This window comes from Pipistrellus hanaki (assembly GCF_964339955.1).
Source record: "Pipistrellus hanaki genome assembly, chromosome: 11".
Taxonomy (NCBI): domain Eukaryota; kingdom Metazoa; phylum Chordata; class Mammalia; order Chiroptera; family Vespertilionidae; genus Pipistrellus; species Pipistrellus hanaki.
Genome location: NC_140513.1, coordinates 7,679,368 through 7,694,901, shown reverse-complemented (window position 1 = coordinate 7,694,901; position 15,534 = coordinate 7,679,368). Strand labels below are relative to the sequence as shown.

Sequence of the window (15,534 nt, the reverse complement as noted above, 5' to 3'; positions counted from 1 at the left end):
CTGGGGGGGCGGGGGGGGCGCTGGCCCTCCTGGCAGGGTTTGCAGTGAGACCGATCCTGGGCCTTGGCCGAGGACTTGGAGAAGCTGCTTTTTCCTTTGTCACGTGAGGGGACCTGCAGCATGTGTGAAAGCTCCAGCCCCAGCAGGCCCGCCCTCCCCCGTACCTGATAGTCAAAGGTGCCCGACTGCTCCCTCAGGTCTTTGGGAGTTCGAAGGTCCTCCAAGCTCTTGGCCTGGCCCAGGGGCTGCAGAGGCACCTCCATGTCCAGGCTGCTGAAGATGTCTTCCAGGAGGTCGACGCTGGCCGCCCGGTCCGGTGGAGCTGGGGCAGGGCCCACAGGCTCCCTCGCTCGCTGCTCGGGACTCTCTGCCTCGCCTTCTGCGCTGTCCGACTCCTTGAGTGTCCGATAGGGCTGTGGCCTGGGAAGAGCAGACAGAGCAGGCTGCATTTTCCCCCCGAGCTCCCGTGGGAGGAGCAAACAGTCCCCACCTTCAATCTTCCGGGTCTTGAGGCTCCCGCCCAGGAGCCTTGGGGACAGGAGAGCGTCCTGAGTGCAGGAGTCTGGGCAGTGGCAATCTGACAGACCTGGGGCTAAATGTGAGTTCTGTTGGTCACAGTGGGAACATGGGAAAACACTTTGGCTCTAACTGGCACTGGGGGACTCACCAAGTTCCTCCCAAACCGTAGGACCCATCAGATAAATGGCTGGTGGACTCACAAGCCTTTCGGACAAGGCAGAAGGAACAGGACATGACTGGAAAGGGAACAGGCAGGCAGACCCAGTCCTAAGCTTTGGCAGACAGGTCTTGGAGCAGCTTTTGGGAACTGAGTCGGGGAAACTCCCTAGGGCAGCTGCCCAGCACACCCCATGATTTTCAGGGGGAGTCTTGGGCTGACCTTGGTTCCAGCTCTGATGGTGCCATCTCTTGCTGTGGGGCCTTGGGCAAGCCACTTATCCTCTCTGAGCCTCAATGGCTTCCCCATTCCAGAGTGCACCTCCCTTGCAGGCAGTGGTGGGCATTAGGTGAGCGGTGCCTGGTGCACAGCGGGCATGCAGAGGCTAATAGCATCATGTATGTTCATGCACCAGAACCTTGCAGCTGGACTCCTGCTCAGTGAAAAGGGTTCCTTTCTCACATGCCTGAGCCCCAGGGCACCTCTGCACATGTGCAGATGGTGCGGGATAAACCCTGACCTCTAGTGGAGCCCAGGCCAGAGCAGTGTCCACCTCCTCTAACAATAAGGCTGGGCCCTCTGGGTCCGGCAGAAGCCGCCCATGATCCTAGTGAAGTGAGGGAAGGTGGCCACCTGGTGGTGACAACAGCTCACTTGCAGGAACCAGGCAGGAGACAGTGGAAGGAGGGGGCTCAGTGAATAGTTTGGACTCTTGGCAAGGACTCCATGAACCAATACCATCTTACTAAAACAACACAAGCAGCCAAACCCCTATCTCATAGATGGGAAGCTGAAGCTCAGAGAGGCTAAGTAACTTACCCTATGTCACACAGCACTTTGTAAGAGGTAAAAATGGAAGCCAAGTAGGAGAGAATTTAAAAGTCCCTCGCTTAATGACTAAGCCATCTGCACAAGGAAGTAAAGTCCCTTTAATCAAGTTTGAACACAAAGAAGGAGATAAAGAAAAGTCATGTGCTCCATACACTTAAGGAAATATTATAGTACTAATGAAAAGAAGCCATTTGTTTTAAGATGGGCCAGTTTTTGTGTAAACATGCACAAAAGCCTGCATTCTCATAGGTCTTGGTTAAAGGAATGAGCGTAGCCATTATTTAAATATTTAAGGCACATAAATAAATAAATAAATAAATAAACAAACAAATAAATAAATACTGTTGGCACCTATTTGTTTAAAGAGAACATGGGCCTGCTGGGTTCTGGTGTGTGTGTCGGGGGGTCCTTGGATGTCACCTAGAGTGCCTTTACCTGTAAGGTGGTTTTAAGGTTGGCACCTGGGTGAACATTTCTTATTCCAGTGGCTCTTAATTAGTAGAAATAACAGCTGATACATTAAGCCTGTAGTATGATAGATACTATTGCTATGGACAAGACAATTTTAAAAAGTTAAAAAAAAATTACTGTATGGAAAGAGTCACTGTATGGAAAGGTGGCCTGAGTAGCTTGAGCCAATACTGGTGAAGGCCACCCTTTCTAAGGGAGGGGATCGGTGTGCCTGTGTCCCAGGTGAGCTAGTGTCAGAAAAGGCCGAACCCTCCTTCCCTCAGGGCAGGAGGGGGACACAGGGCAGAGGCAGAGCCATGGGTTATCAGGTGCCCGGAGCAGGGAGAGGGGGAAGGATCCCCTCTTCTATAAACTCCCTCCCTGGGGGTCACGTGGGCCCGCTGGGTTTCAGCAAAGGGCAGGTGCCTTCCCTTAAAGGGTCCCATTAAAACACCACAACTTGTTAACAAACACTGGCAAATGCTATCCATTGCTCAATCCCAGCTCTGGAAAACTGGTGGGCAGAGGGGCAAGAATTGGCAAGAAGGGGCCTAGAAAAGCTTAATTTGGGGTGATACAGTGGTGCCTCACACAACGAACTTGATTCGTTACAGGAGCAAGTTTGTTATGCGAAAAGTTCGTTATGTGAAACGCGTTTTCCCATAACAATACATGTGAAAAAAAATAATTCGTTCTGTAGCATAAAATATGCTAAGATGACATAAAAAAAGATAAATTTTTTGTTATTATTTTTATTTAGATACATCTAAAAACATAATTTTTTTAGAAGCCATGATATAAAAAAAATATTGAGTTTAACTTAAAAGGACGACTGCCGTGATACGTGCGTGATTTAATTCATAATGAAGAACGATTGCCGCGATACGTGCTTAAGTTAAGCGCAGTGACTAACGACTGCCTGCAGTGCCTGCGCAGAAGGATGCAATACATCAGCAGCGATCGTGGAAGCTCGGGCGACTTCGTTGTGTGAAACGAAGTTCGTTGTATGAATCATGAAATGAAGTTCGTTGTGTGCAGCGTTCGCTGTGCGAGGTGTTCTTTATGCGAGGCACCACTGTAGTTGGATTGTGGTGGACCTTCTTTTTTATTCCAATTCATAATCAGTAGGAGGCTTAGCTATACATAACAATGATAAAATTATTTTAAAGTCAGATGGATCAGTAAAATGTTTGCATATGCCAGCATTAATACACACATCCTATAAGCTTTTCTTGTTTTAAACTTGACCCTCCATCTCTATGGCTTTCTAAGACGTGCTGAGATGAAGGCCTGGAGCATCACCACAAGGCTCATTGTGGCCACCAATTCCATTTACAATCAAGCACATTTCCCTGTATAAAGAGTGGGGACCCCTGCTACTGCCTCATACCCCATCCCTCCTGCCATCTTGTTCGCTTCATGCCCTCTGGGGCTGGCACAATGAACACCCGGAGGTAGCATCTGCCCTCCAGGTTGGCATTGGGGCAGTGAAGGCAGCAGCTCTAGACACCCTCCCCACACAAGGGCAAGCAGCCCTGGCCACCCCCTCCCCCAGGCCCTGGAACCACCCAGCCAAGCTCAGGGAAGGGAAGAAGGAAGGAGAGACCATTCAAAGGGAGTGGAGAAGAAAAAGCTCTCGGTGAAGCCAGGGCTCGGGCCCTCTTCCCGCTGGCTTTCATCGTCAGAGGAGTCCTCGGAGAGGAAGACGGCATAGTGTTGCAAGGGCTTTACCAGGCTGGGGCAGAGGAAGACAAGAGAAGAGAACAGTTAGGAGGCACCCTAAGACTCCATGGGGTGGGGCGGGATGGGGCCTGGCCTCCCGCTGCAGCCTTTGGTGGAGGCTCCCTAGAGAAGCTGGAGGCATGGGAGCAGGCAGGCCCCTGAGGTAAGGAAGCTGGTCCCAAACAGAAAAGCAACTAGCTAACCCTAAACATGACCAAGATTGCCCACAGTACCCCTCACTGCCATGTTTGTGATATTAAGACATGAAACAATCTACACATAGAGCAACAGGAAGCTGGTGAAGTGAATGATGGCCCTGGTGGTTGCCTCCCAGAAACTATATATATAAAAGCCCAAGCAACGGGTCGAAGTGGCTGATAGCTATGACACACACTGACCACCAGGGGGCAGACGCTCAATGAAGGAGCTGCTGAGCGACAGCAACTTTGCAGTGTCCTCTTGCACTCGGGGACCCCTTGGAGGATGTTGGACTGCCAGTTTTGGCCCGATCCCTGCAAGCCAGGCCAAGGAACCCCACAGACACCGGCTCAAGTGCGCTGGCCGGGGAGGTTGGCTCTAGGGTGTTTTCATCCCATCTTGCCCAGTCCCACCCCACCAGCCACCTTCCAATTAATTTCCTTTCACTGTGCACGAATCCGTTTATAAAAGAAATGTTTATAAAAACCTAAAAACCAGGATGCAATTATACCACACTCTCTCTCGTCTGCCGATGGGAAGTGCTTAGAAAAAAGGCTGGAAAGGTGTGTCTGAACGTCTACACAAGTGACTGGAGCAGTTTTTTTATTTTTTTATTTTTCTGTGTCTTCTAAGTTTTCTACAACGTGCACATCTATTTCAATAATCAGGAAAAAAAAGGTGAGGCAGGCAGGGAGCCACGTGGAGGAGAGCTCAAGTGTCCTTTCAGGTGAGCGGCCGCTCTTGCGTCTTCCTCAGATGGCTCTTCAGAGAGTCTTTGTCATCTGTGATGCATAAATTAAATATTCATCGTAATAAAAAATACATCTCTCTTGTCAGCCACCTGTGAGCTCTGCCTCTATCAGCACAGCCCAGAGAAACTCCATGCCGGCTCCTGTGAGTTCTACATGGGCCAGGGCCTACGAGAGCCTGTGCTTAGAGGGAGGGCAGTTGGGCCGGTCAGATCTTGGTTCGAATCTCAACCCTGAGGCTGATGCTTGGGCATCCAGCTGGGAGCAGGTGGTCCATGTCCCTGCCCTGTACAGAGGCTGGGCACATGCAGAGGATCCCCAGGGGCAATGCTGAAGTTTGGGGAGAGGGTGGGTAGGAGACACCTGAGGGGGACTATCTCCTCTCTCCCCCACCCCCCAACCACAGCAGTCTCCTTTCTTTGCTTTATGTGATGCAATTCCATTCAGGTTTTATTCCAGGAGAACATAACATGTCTAAGAAATGCATGGGAACCTCGCTGGAGGGTGAGTGCGGGGCTGTGGTCTGCAACCAGTGTTATGGGAACACACTGTTCTTTCAGAAGGTGCAGGGAGCGGCCCCAGCTGGCACCCCTGGCCCCTGCCTCCCCTCCTCCTCCCTGGAAGTCAGCCAGGCGGAGCCATTCTTCCTCCGGGCGCACCCTGGGAGGGGGTGAGGCCCCTCTCCTCTCCTCCCAGGTTGCCTCCAGGGGGCAGGGACACACCTTGGTCCTTCCTGGACTGGAGAGCATCGCTCAGGTGGGCACTTTCCCGGATTCAGGGGGCAGGAAGATTTCACTTGCAGGACAAGGTGCCCGGCTCCTCCAGAGACACAAAACAAGGAGCAAGAGAAGGGCCGCTCTGCACACAGCCACCGGGATCCTGTTCCAAGTCTCAAACCCACCCTGTCACTGGCCTGCTTCACGCCAGCGAATCTGCTGCTCTGAACCGCCATTTCATGGCGACGGGTTGGGTGGTGAGTAAACCCACTGAGAAAAGCATCGGGAATAATGCGTTCAGACCTTTGTGGATGGCGTACAGATGGGCGGAGTGAGGGCTGCAGAGTGGCAGTGCCAAGTCCAGCTCCACGCAGGGCGGACACGGAGCTGGCCCTGCCCACCTGTGCGCCTCCTGCCCTCCACCTGGCCTGCCTGTCTGCCTGGGCACTGCTGCTCCTGAAGACTCAGCCCGATGGCACGCTCAGGAGTCCTCCGGGAGCTCCCGCCGTGGTCTTCTCCCTCGGCGGTCAGCTTCTTCGCGGGCTGCGTGTTTCACCGCTTCATGGAGACCATTGAACCTCTTGCAATTCTATTTCTGGCTCAAGGGCAGGGTCTGGCTCATTCTCTATCCACACCAGGGGCACAGCATGAGCACCATCAGAGTTTACGACGGAATGAATGGAAGCCAGTGTGGGAGGGAGAAAGGTTCCCTCATTTCACTCCTTTTCCTGGAGCCCCAACACAGCACGGTCCCTTCCACCAGCTTGTGGCTGCAGAATTCAAGGGTCCCCGCTCTGAGCATCCCATCTGTCCATCTGTCCTCTGAGATGCTGAGATCCGTAGACTGGGAACACATTTGGGGGGTGGGGCAGGTGGGAGCCTCAGAAAAATGTTTCACATAATATCCACAGGCAGGCACCGGGCCAGGGGCTCACAGAGGCTATTTCTACCCTTCCCAGCAGCCGAGGAGGAAGGTGAGGCCTCCAAATATGACTCTATAGAGTGAGACTGTCACTGGTCCACCTGTCCATGTGTCCAGCCATGTGCCCAACCAAGAGGCCCTTCCTGGGTGCTGTGAGCAGGCCTGGTGCTAGCGGAGCACTGGAGTCCTGGCAAGGAGAGGGATGTGGCCGAGGGATGTGCCAGGAAGTGACAAGCAGGGATGACAGCCCAGCCCCTCGCCTTGCTGTCAGCCGGGCTGGTGGTGGGTGGAGGAGGGGATGCACCTCGAGGCTCACGGGAGGCCCTCAAGTCCACCTTGAATGCCGTCCCAACAGCCATCCACGCACGCCCCGCCCCCCACAGTGATAAGAAAACAGGCCACAGCTTGGCACACGAATCAAACGCCTAAACCTGCCAGGAGTGCTTGGAACCGCGTGAGAGCAAAGGGCCTTGGCTTCGTCAGTCATGGATAAAACCCTGCGCCTGCCCACACTGGCGTGTCCGGGAGCGGGCTGGGATGAGAGCGGGAGAGGGCCCCGAAGTCCAGCTCGCTCCGGCGGCTCTCCTGCCATCCAGGCTGGCTGGGCAGTGGCTGCGACAAGAGGCCTATCTCCCGATCACTGCTGGGCTCTCAGGGGACACTCCGGCCTGAGGTCTGGTCCGAGCAGAGCTCTCCTGGGCCGGGTGCGGGCGCAGGGCAGACGATGGGGACACTAGCGGTGCTTATGGCGCTGAGCCGAGCGCTGCCGAAGCTTCTCGTGAACTCCCATCGCACCCTCGTTCTGCAGATAAAGAAGCCGAGGCTCAGAGAGAGGAAGCTGCCAGCCCAGGGTCACACAGCAGCTGACGGCGGGCCCGGGACTCTGCATTTCGCTGGCTCCGAACCACTTTGCCATCCTGCCTCTTTCCTTTCGTGGATCTGAAACAATGAAATGGGCGTAGGGGGTTTCCCCTCCCACCTTCAATAAAAGGTGAGGTTTCAAAATAAACCTATTTAAATTCAGCTGCTCATGTTCTCCCGTGAAACATACAGTCAGATATTTGTCAGAGATAAAGGATGAACCGTCGAAAATGTCCAGGTTTAAATTTTTTATTAGCTTAAGGCAGAATATGGGGGGGGAAAAAAAAGTGTACCTCTTCCCTCATTAACCCAATTCAGCTACTACCCTGCAGTCTGCCACCCACCACTTGCCTGGATTTTATTATACACAAATTGCTGTCTGCGAGAAGGCAGGTCATGGCGAGCCTGGCTACCCGGCGAGGGCTGCTGGAGCCTTGGCGGGAAAGAAAGGCCTGCTGTCCATCACTGTCCAGACCCCATCATCTCCACGCGGCTCCCGCCTCTGCCTACCCCGTCTCGGCACAGACTCCCATGCAGATGACTTCCCGAACCCTTTCTAATGTTTGGTTTAACGTGTCGCTGGTTGGCGCGCGCATGTGACAGTGGTGACAGGCGCGGCTGTTCCTTTTTAAATACCATGTCAGAGACACGGCGTCAGGAAGCGGGGACGTGCTCTGTGGCTCTCTGCCGCGCCGGGATCGCACGGGCTTATTTTTTAATGAGGAAGATCTGCATCTCGGGAGTTTTTTTCATGTGTCACATCGCGTGGACAAATCAGCAGCACGTCACGCTGGCCCAAAATGAAATGCTGACAAATGTAGATATTTCAAATTTAATTGACATTTAAATGTACTTGAGATAAAGAAGGGAAAAAATCGGCGAGGACTTGGTCTCCGGAGGTAGTGAAGGGAGCGGGTGATCATTTCTTCAAGGATCATTTCACTCCAGCACAAAGGATCCCTGCTTCGTAGGTGTCATGGCTGCTGGTGTCCCTGATCACGTGGCTCTGGTGGGGCTGATGAGAGGGACAGGCCCCAGGATGAGTCCAGTGGATGCCAGTCTGTCCAGCCAGCTTTCCACACCCCCGTGCCCCAGCCAGACGACCCTGGGTAAGTCATCAGAGTCTCTGAGCCTCAGTCTGTAAAATGGTCTTCACATAAAGCTGGATGGAATGTTTGCAAAGGTCTTCGCTTATCACTTGGCGCACAGTGAACATTCGATGACCACCCACCTGCCACATTCACCTGCCAACACACAGATTCCTGTCCAGGTGTGCCAGGATGCACAGGGTGGACCCTGCCTTCAAAGACCTCCCCAGGTAAGGCTACTGCGCCCACCGGCCTGCCACAGCCCATCAGAGGTACGAGAAGACCTTGTCGTGCCTTCCTGCCACCACCAGGACCCGGCGCCAACGCTCCAGACCACACCGAGGCATGCACACTGGCTAATGCGACAGACAAGGGCTCTGAAGCCAGCCAGCGGGGTCTGGGGGAAGCAAGGTTGGTGCAGGACCTCAGGAGGAAGCTGGGAACTGCACTGGAGCTAGTCTTCACGTGACCCAGGGTACGGGCGAGGGCAGTGCTCAGGAGGAGAAAGTGGAGACAGATATGCTGGACGTAGGACCTTTCCAATCATTTGTAAATATCTACTTAAAACACTGTGTGAGACCAACTGCTGTAATGAGTCACCAGTGAGAGGGTGCCTTCCTGTCAGGAGGGCTGGTCTATGTGTGAGACTGGGTCCATCCCCCCGCATGGGGACCTGCTCTGCCAGAGGGCAGTGGCTGCGGTGTCCCTGGACCACTGGGGAGGTGACATGGGGGCTGGGCTTTTAATCGTGAGCATGGCAGAGGCTGCACATGGCCTAGAGGTGTTTCTGTGGAAGAGAGGGCACAGGGAGCCTGGGTAGGGCGGGGTTGGCAGGGAGCAGGTGGTGCAGGGCCATGTACGAGGGTAGGGTCTCTGTTGGGGTGGCTGTGCCCTTCGCCTTTCCAACCTTCATTCATTCATCCACTTAATTATTTATCAACCTGTATCTTCCTTCTTTCCTTCCTAGTGTCAATCTCACATGTCCACGCCCATGCCCCAGATGCCCTGAGAAGTCCTTCCTGGGCCACCAGGTGGACACACATAGGCAGAGGCCCACGCACAGGACGTGGGCTTTGCCTCACTATCCCACCCTAGGTTCTCTGGTGTAGAGAAGATGGGTGGGGACACACCTAGGGGTACTTTCCCTGCCTGGAAGGGAAACTGTGAAGATCTGTCACAACTCTGCGGACGCCTCTGACAGCCGTGGTGGAGGTGGGGTGGGGTGAACTTGGACGGGGGACCCAGCAGACCCAGGTCATTCCACCTGGTGTTAGAGCCTTGGTTCCCTTTGCCTTCACTGGGAAGAGTTTTGGGGAGCGGGGGAGTCTATGAAGTGCCGGGCCTGAAGCAGGCCTGTGGGAGAGGAGCTGTGGCACCATCGCTGACGCGGAGGGGGCGGCTGGGAGGGCAGGCTTTCAGAGGTGCTGCAGTCAGTAGTGTCCTGAGGATAGAGCGCTTCTCCTGCGGCGCCCGAAGGCTTGGTTTTCAGCGGGAACTGACCCTGATGGTGACGGCTCCTGGGGAAGGCCCTTGCCTCCCAGTGGCCCCGTGTTCCCTGGGCTGGTGCACTTCGCTGCTTTTCCAGTCTGGGCTCTGGCTCCACGTCTGGCTTCTGGCTCCTGGCTCGTCTTTGTCCCAGGGGCCCAGGACCCATTGTTGGAGAAGGAGGGACCGAGTCAGGGCAGGAGCCCCTGGCCTTGCTAATTGGGTCTGTGGCCTTCTGCTCGGTGTTTGGACTCCTGGCTATTCAGAGACTGGGGCCTGGCAGTCTGCCAGGGGCAGTACCCAGACAGCTGCCCCTCCCCCCTGGGCCCCAGGACCCAGCTGGCTCTTGAATCCTTGCTGCTGGGCTGATGGCAGTTTCTGGCTCCTGGAAGGCAGGGCAGGGAGGTGCTGGTGGCTCCATAGTCACATCCTAGTCACGCGGACAGAGCAGGTGCTCTTCACACCTCTGTGGCTGTTCACCGATACCCCTCCCCTTCTCCAGGGTGCTGGGCTGTAAGCTTTAACCTGTCTTCAGTGGCTCCTTTGTTCACTCATTCAGTCAACATCCCTGAGCAGAGGCCCGCGCCGGGCTCTGGTCCTGGAGCTAAAGGACACATGGCTTTGCCAGGTGTGTACACCTGCATGTGAGATTAAAGCTACAACACACAGGTCAGTGCTACACATGGGAGGCCCGGGGAACGGTGGGTGTGGGAGGAGGTCGGATTGTTGAGGCTGTGGCAGTGGCTGCGGGAGGTGGCAGAAGGGAGACTGGCTGACTTAGGACGTCAGTGTGGCTCCTGCGGGCAGGCTCCCAAGTCCTGTTTCTTGGGATGTTAACAGGCATGGTCTTTGACACCAGGGGGCAGAGATCTGCCCAGGTCTGACCAGGTCGGTCCCTTGTGCACCAGGCCACCGCCCAGCAGAGCTCAGTGACCACACCCCAGGCAGCTCTGGGTCAGGAAGGAGGGAAGGAGCTCCATGCTGGTCACCGGTCGTGATCCACACAGGCTGTGCCGGGCTGTGCCGGGCCCGGGTCCTCAGGGGACCGTGTGTAGCAGCACAAATCACATTACCTCCTGCCAGAGTGTGTGTGCGACTGGCCTGCACAGATACAACAGCCGCGCTCTGAGGCCGGCCCCTGGGCAGAGCGCTCACCAGCTGCTCCTGGCAGCTCTTCTGACCTGATTGGAACCTCCCGGGCCTTTGGGTGTGGGGTCGCGCAGTGCAGTTCAGATGACCAGTTCTCCATTCCTGTGCAGCGTGGGCTGGCTGCTGGGTGGACAGCCTGTCTGCCAAGCCAGCATTTATCCTTGGCTGGAAGGATTTCTGACACCAGCCACACAGTCCTCTGAGTCTCCCAGGCCCAGACTCTGGACCGTCCTTACTTAATACAATGAGACTTCAAACAACCAGCCCGCAGCCAGTCAAGGCTTGTGGGACTGGAGGGTGCTCTGGGTCACGGTTAGAGGTGAGGCCACGGTGTGCAGCTGGCCAGGACTGGCGGCATCTCGGATCTGATGCACACGGACCCGAGCCTCTCAGCCATTAAGACTCAGAAGACCACCGACCCTTCTGGGTTATTGTGAAGATTAAGGAAGCCTGTATGCAACTGTCTCCTGTTCTCTCAGCAACTCCGTGAGGGCTGCTGCCCATGCCCTCCTGCAGTGAGTGAAGGACGGGCATCCTGGCAGAGAGGCACCCGGGGACCAGCAGGGTGGCCTCTTGTATGGCCCTGAGGGGCGGGCTGTACTGAGCATAGCACTGCCTTTAAGAGATTGCTCTAGGCTCTTTCTGAGCTTCAAGTTCAAAGGTCAATCCCCCTATAACTGACAGGCCAAAAGGAAAATAAGTTGGGGCCTGGCAGCCATACACACTGCGGCTGAAACCACCAAGGCCAATCTCTAACAGGTGGGGAGCTGTGACCCTTACAGTGTCCCCTGTGGCTGCCACTGTCCTCACCACTCAGAGTAGGGCAGTCATATTAGGTTCATTTTTTGTTGTTGTTGTTAACCCTTACCTGAGGATATTTTTTTTTCACTGATTTTTAGAGGGAGTGGAAGGGAGGGAGGGGAGAGAGAGATTATTCAATTGAGACACACTGATTGATTGCCTCCTGCACGTGCTCTGATTGGGTCAAGGATAAAACCTGAAACCCAGGCATATGCCCTGACTGGGAATCAAATCCATGACCCTTTGGTGCAAGGGCCAACACTCTAACCATTGAGCTCACCAGCCAGAGCATATTGGGTTCTTAACGGGAAGCCTTGATGGTGCAGAAGAAAGGGTGAGGCCTGTGTCCTCAGAAGCTGATCCCGCCATTTTCAAGCCTGGAGGCCTTGGGCAAGTGACTGAAAGTCTCTCGGAGTCTCAGCTCCTCCATCTGTTGAATAGGAAAGACACCCCTGCCGGTCACAATAGTAAGTGATGGTCAGTTTTGCTTGTCTTTCCTTCCTGGATGGAAACACGCAGGCTCCAGTGGACACTGCTTCTTTGGCAGAAAAATGACTGGACAGCTCCAGCTCCCAACTCCAGGGAGCCAGAGGGGAAGGGTGATGTGGGGGACAAGTCGTTTTAGGACCTGAAGCTGCCTAGGCAGAGACAACAGGCCCCCATGGGCAGCGGAGTGTAACTGAGAGAATGAAATCCAGCAGCATCGGAGCCCTGGCCCGGCCACTTTCGAACTGGATGACCCTGGGACACTTTCTGAGCCTGAGTCCCCGTTCTGTGAAGGAGAAGCCAACAGCAGCCTAAGAGGCCCAGAGCTGGAGAGGAGTGTGTGTCTGTCTAACTGGCCTCTGACCCCAGCCCTGCGGCCCGATCCCTACCAACACCAGCTCTGACCCTCGGGAGTGTTCCGGGCAGCCCCTCAGCCGCTCTGAAAAACAAGAGTAGCTGAGAGTTCTTGGGGAGAAATAGTCACTGACTCCCAATTAGCTAATGTTAACTGGAAAACAGAGGGAAAGCCTTTCTGAAGTGTCCTCCCAGTCGCCATCAAATGGTTTTCAGGGGCCAGGGCACTTCCTGTCAGTTCAGTTGGAAAATTAAACAGAGGAAAAAAATTCATTTTGGGAATTCAAGTCAACAAGACTCAGCATCGGATTCCCGTGAAAGGCCTCTTCAAAATCCTGAGCAGCTCACACCTCATAAGTTTTCAAAGATAATGTTGAACGAATGGATAGACAAGTGGACAGACGGACATCGTCTGGAAGGGAAGAAACGGCTTCAGGGATGGACTGGCCGGGAGCTGGTGGCCGATGCTATGGCCTTGATGAGTTCCAGGCGCGAGCAGCTTGCTGCAGGAGGCTGTGGAGACCATCTTTGTCTTAATCAGCTCCGTCTCACTGTCCACAACGTTGGTTACTTAATGTGCTGTTTGGAAGTGAGAGCTGGGCAAGAAGTCAGGAGGACGGAATCCCTCCTCCACTTCAAAGATCCCGCAACTCTTTCTGTCGCCCAAAATGCTCTACGCTTCCGATGCACTTAGATGTCCCCAGTAGAGACAGCCATCCGTGATTCAAGAAAATCCAGGCCAGACTAAAGGGCCAGGCACTGATCTGTGTGCCCAACACGGAACCATCCGCAACAAAGGCCCATTAGGAATGGCTTCTGCCTGCTGGCTTGTCTTCTCGTGTCTCCCAGCACAATGCTGACAGATTGGGGGAGCTGGGCTCTTTCCTCCCCAGAACAATATTTTATGAGGAGTCTGTTTTATTAAAATATTTTCCGCTGGATGCTTCCTGTGTTTTAAGAACTTGGTCTTGCCAGCTGGAGCCGATGACAGTTGAGAAAAACACATCCAAGTGCTGTTGTGACAGGGCATGTGGAAGTGGAGGAGCGAGGCGGGGGAGAGGGGGGCAGCATGGGAAGAGACACAGGAAAACACCCGGCTGCACCAGCAACGCCACTGGCATTATGGGAGAAGACCCCACCCCACCACTAAAAAATGTGAACAGAAACTCTTGGAACGGCGTTACAAAGTGTACCTCTTTATCTGTGATGTGTGGTCACAGAGAACCCGTCACTGCCAGTTTGCCAACCCACTAAGCCAGCCCCCATGCCACCAGTGGTTCATTTCATGTTTTCTGAACAGAAATCTAAAACGAGGCATGTTGCAAAAAGAAACAAAAAGCGGTATCAACATGGTTCTGGGCACAACCAGGAGGATGGGATTACCAGACGCGGGCTCTTTGGCACACACTAGAGGCATCCTGTCACCATGAGAAAGAGGCGATTAGGAAGCCCAACCTTTAACTGGGAACCTGGCCACAAAGTGGGTGATGCTTGCCTGCAGAACGTGCAGTGATGTTAACCCAGGGTGGCTCTGTGCGGGGCAGGGATGTTCTGGGCCACACTTCAATATCTACAGGTCCATAGCCCTGTACCGCAGTGCAGTGGCTAAAAGATTTAGCCCAGATTTAAAGTGGTGGCTTTAAAGAAAAGTGACTGATTTCATCCCCCTAAGGAGAAATCTTTAGGGTCTGAGGAACTCTGATGCCATGCAGCATTTTCTCCACAAGGGGGCAATCATAATCCACGCCAGGCATGGTCAGGGACCTATTCCCACTTCCTATTGTCAGAGCAAAAGTTAAGCCTACACCCAACTTCAGGAGCCCTCTCTTCCAAATTGTGCATAACCAAGTATCTCACAAGACAGACAGGCAGACTGGCAGACAGACAGACAGACAGATACACACTCTCCCGCTCTGTCTCCTACAGCCTTCTGGGGAAGGGTTGAGGCTGCCTGAGTAGGCCAGTTCTATAAGACGCAACAGTCTCAACCAACACCCAGTTGTAAAGAGAGAATCCTGGAGGAGGGGAAGTGCACTGTAACCTGGGTTCGGCCAGGGCCCACCATCTCCCTAAACTTCTCCCCCCGAAAACTCTTCTGAGAGGAGAGCAGACATGAGGGGTGTTCCCTCTGCACCCAAGGGACTTTAGGGTCCTTGGGGGCAATGTTTTAAGTTTCCCAAATCACCCGACCAAGAGGGACTCATGTACTTTCTCAAGGAATCATGGGAAGCCAGTGTGCAGCGGCTCAGCTGTCTGGGCAGGGACCCAGGGCTATGCACTTGGGGATCAAGGGAAGCAGCGCACCCTCTGATGGAAGCAGTGATCTCTTCTCCAGTTGGGGGCTGCCCAGTTCAAGCATCACCCATCCAGGCAGCTCTGCCCACTGCTTGGACACCTGCCTCATAATTTACCTCATCTACCTACCATCTACCCAGCAAGAGACTCCATCGTGGGTCCTATGCTGCGTATAAACCCTAGTGCCTGCCCTGAGGACCTCTGGGCCCGAGGGGAGGTGTTAAAGCAAAGCTGAGGCATGGGGTGGAGCAGTGGGGAGGACAGTCCTGTGTATGAATCTGGGCTCCAGAGCCTTCAAGTGCCCCAGGTCTAGGAGGCTAGAGGCCCTTGTTAAGTCACCTTGACCAGGTTCCTAACTCTCTCCTCTTGACCATCAGAAAAGGCCTGGAACCTTCTCCTGACCCTGTCCCTGCGGGCATCACCGGTCAACACCCAGCCCAGGTGGCTGGCTCTTTGGCCTCCCCACTGTTGTGACAACGGCCAGCAGAAACAGACACTGAGACCAAACCCTGCTCCGGAACCTCCTAGGGAAGCCTTCCGAAGGCTAGGGCTGCGGCGCGGCCCCCCCCAGCGCTGGCCCCGCTGGGGTTCCTGCAGAGAGAGGGGAGGGGAGCCGCGGTACTCACTGCTCCTGGCTCGGGACGGACGGCCTCCGGCCTTCCACTGCGATGTTGCTCTTCGGTCTCCTGACGACATGTGGACGCTGAGGGCGCACCTGGAATGGACACAGAGGAGAACCCCCAAGAGGGAG

The 15,534-nt window shown here is 54.6% G+C and overlaps 1 protein-coding gene across 11 annotated transcripts in view; it reads right to left on the bottom strand.

The window, feature by feature from the left end:
- Nucleotides 1-15,534, bottom strand: part of DENND1A (DENN domain containing 1A) — a 439,483-nt gene that overhangs the window by 2,974 nt on the left and 420,975 nt on the right. For 7 of the 11 annotated variants that reach the window (XM_084899946.1, XM_084899951.1, XM_084899945.1 and 4 more), the window contains 3 exons: nt 15,410-15,498; nt 3,564-3,692; nt 165-420 (listed from right to left, as the gene is read on the bottom strand). In XM_084899946.1, the coding sequence (XP_084756072.1) occupies nt 165-420; nt 3,564-3,692; nt 15,410-15,498 (474 nt within the window). The remainder of the gene's footprint in view (nt 1-164; nt 421-3,563; nt 3,693-15,409; nt 15,499-15,534) is intronic. The other 4 variants (XM_084899947.1, XM_084899942.1, XM_084899943.1 and 1 more) reach the window with 1 other exon arrangement.